Source organism: Euphorbia lathyris, chromosome 1, assembly GCF_963576675.1.
Source record: "Euphorbia lathyris chromosome 1, ddEupLath1.1, whole genome shotgun sequence".
In the NCBI taxonomy this organism is placed as follows: domain Eukaryota; kingdom Viridiplantae; phylum Streptophyta; class Magnoliopsida; order Malpighiales; family Euphorbiaceae; genus Euphorbia; species Euphorbia lathyris.
Window position 1 is genome coordinate 86,684,629 of NC_088910.1, and position 7,715 is coordinate 86,692,343.

Genomic DNA, 7,715 nt, shown 5'->3' on the forward strand with positions numbered 1-7,715 from the left:
ATCGCGTTCGCTTTAAAATGATTTGTTAAGAGTTTATTGTGGCAATCTTGTTGTAAATTTTGATAATGTTATGATTTTAATGTTGTTATTATGGCAATCTTGTTGTAAATTTTGATAATGTTATGTTTTTAATATTGTTATTATGACAATCTTGTTGTAAATTTTGATAATGTTATGATTTTAATGTTGGAATCTCTTATACCTTTTTTGTTGTTATATACCACTTCGTAAAAACTCGTTCGGACTTCGCATAAGGTGAAATCTGCGAAGTTAGAGAGTGAGACAGACGCAACGTAAAATTACAAACATATTAAGGGTATTTTGGAAAAGTCACATAAACATAATCTAAATATGTAATAAGTTGAGTAAATGGGTTAAAAATATAATTGGGTCTCCTATTTAACCCAATTTTGTAATTTTGAGACAGACACAGGCCGCTTCCGCCCGAGTCTAACACAAGGAAAAGCTAAAAAGTAGCGGCTTGGTAGCGGGTGTAAAGAAAACGTATAAATTTCCAAAAGTAGAGCTATTCTGTCAGCTTCAACCTTGCATACGCCGAATTCTCGTATTTTCCATCCCACCTACATATAATAAATTAAATACCACATTTCACTTGTGTCATTCAGCAAAAACACAATTCTGAAACCAAACCAACCTGCACTTTTCCTCTTCTGGAATCTGAAGCTCCAAATCCTCCATGAATGGCTCAAATACCACATCCACCTTTCCATCATCCAATTTGCCACAACTCGGCGGCTCCCACTGTTCAGTTACACAGTCACATCATTAGCAAACTTCGGCCTAACATACAAAGAACCTTAAAATGGAGAAGATTGTCTCGTACTTGAGGGAAACAAAAACGGAGTATTTAGAAAAATGTAGAGACTGCCTAGTGTATTTCGATTTTATTTTAACTCAGGATAAAGTGGTTCTATACCCTAATTTCAATTGCGTGGGAGAGAGGAAGTACCTTAGGAGCATTATCCTTGTCAATGGTTAGAGCCCGGATACCCTTTAAAACAGAAATAAGGATAACTTCATGTTTGGACTTTAAATGCAAGAAAGCATTTTTCTTTATCTTTAAATCAGACGTCTCTAGGAAATACCTCATACACATCCGCTGATATTGTGCTCCGCAGAATGTTTATTGTTAGTCTGAATTCTTTCTTAAGACATTCTGCCAGTTTCTGTTTTCTTCCTTCACGAATCTGCAGTAAAAATGGGTCAAAGCCAACTTATGCGCATTTGAGAATACCCAATTATTACCAACTCTTTTTAAGCAAATATGCACTTATTTTCTTAAGAAAAGGGAAGATATGAGAAGTCATACTAGATTCTCAATTATAAACTGAACCACAAAATAACCAACACTACTATTTTCAGTTTCCTTAACTACTCCTAGAAAAAGATAGCAATTTGAAGCGAAGAGTCTACTCATTTTCCCTTGCTGAATAAAATTCACAGCACTATATGTATTAATCTGAAATTTTTGTTCTAACTGCTGCAGGCTTTTAAGAGCAGAAGAATGCTTTATTGAACAGCTTAGATTAGGAGCACTGCTTACCGCCAAGTTGGAGTAGCATACAAAGTCATCTTACATACATGCCATCAAGTACATAAATTATATAAACATTACCGATCTGAGTGTGATACTCAATGCAGTAGGGGATGATCTTTTTAACCCTTTCAGCACTGGTCCAATCCATCCATTTCCTTCCTTGCTTCCCTCAGCTTCCTGTACACCAAAATGCATATGAAAGTTAATATTTTTCAGGGTGAAGCATGTCACATTATTTTCTTGGAAAAGAAAGAGAGTAATGAACTTACGAATGATTCAATGACATCTAGGACAGTAGGCTTGCAAAAACACTTGTCTATTATTGATAACCTAAAATTAAAATTAGCACTCTATCAGATCCTCATAATATGGCATTACTTGAAGTACGGTTATGAATTCCCATATAAATAGCACCATATGCTCTTATTTTCATGTTTATTACTTGTTTAAAACACTTCCTTCATCAGGCTGAACATCCACAGAGAACTCTTCAATTGCAGATTTGACTGCTTGCTCATTACCAGAGTTCAAGCCAATCAGACGCTTCTCTAGCTCTGGAATTTTCTGATTTACAGAAAACAACAAAGTAAGCATCCTCATCACACATCTTCAGAAAAGTGTACAAAATCATCACACATCACTCAACATGGATACCAATGATTTCAATGAGTCAGAGAAACAAAATAAGCATATTAAAAATTTAAGTTTGTAATTGTTTTCATTATAAAATTGGGATGTTCATCCTGTCAATATCTGTGGCGTCAACACTTATGATGAATGCGAAAACACATTACAAAAACAAGAAAAAGGAAGACAATGGTGATGATGATGAAGTTGATAATACACAGGAAGACTGAAAATAGAGTTCAAAGATCCACAATGTATATTGTAAAAACCAGAACTCACTCAAAACCAGTTAGAATGGGAATAGCAACAAACTGACTTTCTTTGGTTTTGATAAAATTAAATGGTATAACTCCCCTAAAATCTGGTTTCTAATTTTTTTTTAATGAAATAGAAATGTGAGTTGTGAATTAAAATATTGTCATCATCAATATTGTACAGAGATATTTTCTTTTTACTATTCTCATTATTTAAAAGGTTGAATATTTGCTCTTTACAAGACTCGAAGCCTTAACCTCCCATAAAGGAAGAGATTCCAACCAACCATAATAATACACTAGTGTCCTGGAGTATAAACGGCATCGCAGTTGCAGCAAAGGGCCTTAGTTCTCTGCTCATCCATCGTCACTTGACTTTTTTTAAAGGAGGTTGGTTGCCGGACTGCAACAGCCTCATTCGATCCCAATTTATTATTTCTGATTGGCAGACCAAAACCTAAATTGCAGCTATTTTTTAATGTCACGTTCCCATGAATTTGTTAAACTTTAAAACATTATTGAAGGGCCACTGAACGTTACACCACACAGTTGCAAGCATCTTCCTCGGTGCCATAAATCCATCCCATCTAGCAGTTAGAACTCAAGATCCCTTAGCATTCCAAATCTTAATATTTGGATTCTGCCCTCAAATTAAATTGTTCTTAGTGAACATAAAAAAGAAGGCAATTCTCTCTTCTTCTTTTTTTTTTTTTGAAAAGAATTCTCTCTTCTATTTAATGGTCCCTTTTAGTATATTGAATCAGAAATATATTTAAAAAGGAAAAAGGATAATTTTTTGAGACAAAATCCATTAGACTGTGGTACAGTTTTCTAAAACATACCACTACTAGGCATCCAAAACCAGCCATCAAAGTGCACATTTAACAAGTAAAAGTTCTAGACACTTGAGCATTACAAGAAAATGAAAATGTAGTACTTGAAAGTCAACCGAAAGTCAGGCCGCCAAGATTAAGAGATATCATATGATATATAAACTCACCTCAGAAGGTACAAAGTGAGTTGCAAGTCCGGCAGCAACCAATTCCTTACCATTCAGTCTTGCTCCAGTTAAAGCTAAGAACTCACCTGCATGTAATAACGCATCATACAAATGCAAAGTAAATAATTCCATTTAATTCCTCTTTCTTTTCACCTGAGCTCCAGACAAAAAGATTAATTAGGAATCATGACACTTCAATATATAATATGACATGCAGAAATGATAAACCTACAGAGAGCGTAGGATTGTTAATCTACTTTATATAATTGAGTACTCACCCAAATGACCAGGGAGATGTGAAAGCATGAACGAAAAACCACAATCAGTATGAAATCCAATACTTGCTTCTGGAGTAGAGAAAACCTATACATTCATAATATACAGCAGAGACGATGTTAACTCAGAATGAAGATTCCAAACCATTGGAACAAGAAACCCTATGCAGAATGATTTCCTGCCCTGAGACACAACTAAAACAAGGACCCAATACACACGGTTTTCTCGGTAACAACTGAGAACTTCATTGGGACCATCAAAGATGCACCACCTCCCATTGAGATTCCATTGGCAATAGCGACCTGGTATATCGTTGACAATCATTAAGATCTGTCTTCATCAATAGTGATTTGGAAAAGCTTTGATAGATAGAAAAAACTACAGTATGTACATAACATTTTCAAATATTACCTGAGTTTTCTTATATGTGTGGATGTGATAACAAAGCCAGTACATTCTGTAGACCACTTCAAGGCAATAATCCTCTGCCAGAAACATCTTAATTAACCAATATACTTGGCTTATCACATAGGAAATTAATTATCTCATGCATATAAGAAAACAAAAAAAAAAAAAATCTATTCTGGTGTTCTATTTGCAGTATTTGACTATATGCAGATTTGGATAAAAGAATTCTAATTTATCCTCCAGGACATAAGACAGTTTATTTGGATAGTGAATTTACTTGATGTTCTGCCATCATAGAACATTTTTAGATCTCCCCCAGCAGAAAATGCTCGACCAGCACCCTGAAAAAAATCCATAAGAAGTCGATAGGGCTTCCAAGTAAGCAGTTTTACTAGTTTCCTTCAATTGTTAGGACTATAAACAACTATGTTCAAGTATTCATGCTTATTTTAGTGCAACGTTTGCTTGCCTTCGCAACATATTTAGCTGGACAACTAATGAATTACAGTTCACCTCATATAAAAAATGAATATTGTTATGAGCTGCAAATATGTAATCTCCTTCTATAGATTAGTTTCAAAGTGCGTGTGTATAATGGTATTAGAGCTCCAGTGAATTAGGGTTTGATATTAACACTAAAGCAGCACAAGAGTTGTTGCTGCATGTGACTCTGATTCTAGTGAACTTACTCTCTTAGTTTGAGTGTGGTGGTCTTTGTTGATGGTTCCAAGGAGTCCTTTCCGGTTCTTTTCTACTTCGATTGAAAACAATCTTATTTCTTGGAAGAGTAAGAAAGAGTGTTGTTTGTAGCTCGTTCAAATGTTAGAATCTAAGCATTGAGTTTGAGCTATGACACAAACCACTAGTGAACTTATATGGCAATTTCATTTGCTTGGATTGGAGAAATTAGACGTGTTCAGTCTCAACAAATGAACTTGAGGTATGATTGTAGAGTTGAGGGCTTTTCATATATTGGGCAAAAGCTCCTATGAATCAGCGTTCCTCTACTAGATATTGTGTTTTTGTTGAGACAAACTTATTTCTTGGGAATGTCAGACACAAAGTGTGGTAAATCAATCAAGTGACAGATGTGAGCATTGAGTTATGGCACAAACCACTCATGAACTTATATACAAATCAAACTTATTCAGTCTCAACTAATGAACTTGTGGCATGAGGATCAAGCAGCTATTCATGTCGCCACAAATCTCATTTTTAATGAGAGAATCAAGTGTATAATGTAACAATTTGATTGTCATTTTGTTCCAAAAAGACTTTAGATCAAAGGTTGATTTGTGTACACATGCTTTAACAGAAGACCAATTAGCTTATGTGTTCACTATAGATTTTGTTAGGAGTATGCCCTAGAGCCCATAATATATGGATCAGGATGTTTTTCATATATATAAACTTATTATTATTTATGCGAAAGACACTATTCCTTTTTTAGTGGTGTGTTTATCACTAGTTTGTTTTTGTATTTTAAATTAATAAATAAAGCCCTTGACACACTGCAAAAGCAATCATGAAAGAGTTCATAATATGAAATGCCGAATGCATGCAAATGCGTTAAGTCCTTAATATCCCCAATCATAGTATTAACAAGAAAGGATACTGTTAATGCGGATAGACTAACACATGTTATGATTCTTGAAAGGTTCAAGCCGTGATTCTCATAACTGTGACCATGGTGATGCTCAAAGCTAACATGTGGATGGTATTAGAAGAACGAGTACATTGGAGAACCGTCAAGAGAATCCTCATATAGATATTAGGAAAAGTCCAAAAATGTAGCCACTCCATCAGAGGTGCAATGTATAAAATCATTCAACAGAGCTTGTATGATGAGAAGTGCATTTCAATGAAAATCAGAGTACGTATGCTGAATTTAACCAAGGAACAGGAAAAAATTATGATTTTACCAATAAGAGGTTGTTATATAGTTTCACATACACAACATTAAAGTCAGATTGAATTAACCATGATTAATAGGAATAGTACAAGCTCAGTATAAAGCTGATTCAGCTGTGTACATGTAAGGAAGTAGAACTAACCTTGATTAATATAAGTTGTACATTTTCATCTTTCTCCCACTTCTCAAGGAAATCTGCCAGCAAAGAGACCTGATTTCATTTAAAAACACAGATTGAATTACACACAAGAACAATCTTAAACTGATAAACCCATAACAATAAGATTTGTGGGCATAAATACCACTTCAGATGAAATAACATTTAGCTGACGCGGTCTGTTCAATGTGATCAGCCTCACATGGCTGCTTATTTCTTCTCCAAGAACAACCTAAAAAGGTATTTACAACAAACAGTACCTATTTACAATTAAGAATGGTAAATGCCCTTACAGAAATTATAACATAAAAATTTCCAATACCTGGTCTTCTGGGTTGACAAATTCTTGAGCCATTTAACAATGAATTACAGAGACCCAAACTGCAGAAAATAAACATGCAAAGACAATTGAGTATTAATTCTCCGTTTGATTCAAATTGAACCGAAAAAAGAGAGATGAAAAATCAAAGTCAAATACAAATGAAGAAAATAAAGAGTGAAACAAGTTACAGAAGTTAAGTTAGATGAGATGAGCAAAGACGAGGAGGTCGGACGTAAATGAAGAAATAGAAAATGGGAAGAGGAGTAGGTAAGGTGGTTGGTGGATAACAAACGGAGACATGTCGGACAACTCCATCTACCACTTACCCAATATTCACAAATGGCTACTTTCAACTAGCATCTTTTAATTTGAATTTGGTTGCTGTTGCTGTTGCATTGATTTAGTGAATTTGGTACTCCACTACTTGTTTCACTCCTCTTCCTCTTGCAAAATAAACAAATTTACAAGCTGGTCAATCAAAAATTATAATGTCATTAGGTTTTGCTTCTATTCCAAATTCAAATTAAATTTTTCTGAGGCACCCAAATACTCAAGTTTGAGATTTAGATTAAGCCAAAGTAAGCATCTTAACTAATCAAACCAGCCTTAATGCCAACCTTAATTGGTAGCAAATTATTCCATTAAAATCACATAGTGCTATTTTTTTTTTTTGTCTATGTTCTTAGCTAATACACTCATAGTTTGAATAAGGTATGAATAGAATAGTTATTTTTAAAAAATCCTTATTCCATCCTTTAGTTTAGGAATAAGGTACCAAAATAGGTTTAATGTTTTTGGAAGTACCAATTTAGACTCCACGTTTAAAATAACATTAATATATGGTTAAAGTTTACCAATATAGGTGTCCGCTATGGTTACTTCCTTTAAAAACAAAGTAAGATTACTTTGTTTCAATAGCGAATAGTATTGCGACACGTGTCAAATTAATTTAAAATAAAATAAATTATATTAAAAGTTGACATGTTATTACAGGTTACCACTAAATAGGGAAAATTAAAGTTACACAAGGTAGAATATATATGGAAATTGACACTACTTTACGGAAAATCTATAAAACCTTTAGAAATTTTCGTAACATTTCTATAATTTTACGTAAATTAATTATTTTTCTTGAATTATTAATAAAAAAATAATTTTAATTCTATCCAACAAACCACTTTACGAAAATTGACACTACTTT

General features: G+C 33.9%; 1 protein-coding gene across 2 annotated transcripts; it reads right to left on the bottom strand.

Annotated features, from left to right (window-relative positions):
* Positions 1–281: 281 nt before the first annotated feature.
* Positions 282–6,998, bottom strand: LOC136205241 (3-hydroxyisobutyryl-CoA hydrolase-like protein 5). 2 transcript variants are annotated; one of them, XM_065995760.1, is made up of 16 exons: positions 6,841–6,998; positions 6,515–6,573; positions 6,338–6,424; positions 6,178–6,246; positions 4,401–4,464; positions 4,127–4,200; positions 3,934–4,017; positions 3,718–3,802; positions 3,440–3,525; positions 2,001–2,122; positions 1,828–1,888; positions 1,637–1,735; positions 1,107–1,208; positions 971–1,012; positions 656–762; positions 282–581 (listed from the first exon to the last, which is right to left on the bottom strand). In XM_065995760.1, exons 2-16 carry the CDS (start codon positions 6,545–6,547, stop codon positions 527–529), a joined length of 1,170 nt encoding a protein of 389 aa, XP_065851832.1. In that variant the 5' UTR covers positions 6,548–6,573; positions 6,841–6,998; the 3' UTR covers positions 282–526. The 2 variants fall into 2 exon arrangements, with proteins under 2 accessions (XP_065851832.1, XP_065851824.1); XM_065995752.1 differs by having other exon boundaries at positions 6,703–6,843.
* Between the last annotated feature and the right edge of the window lie 717 nt (positions 6,999–7,715).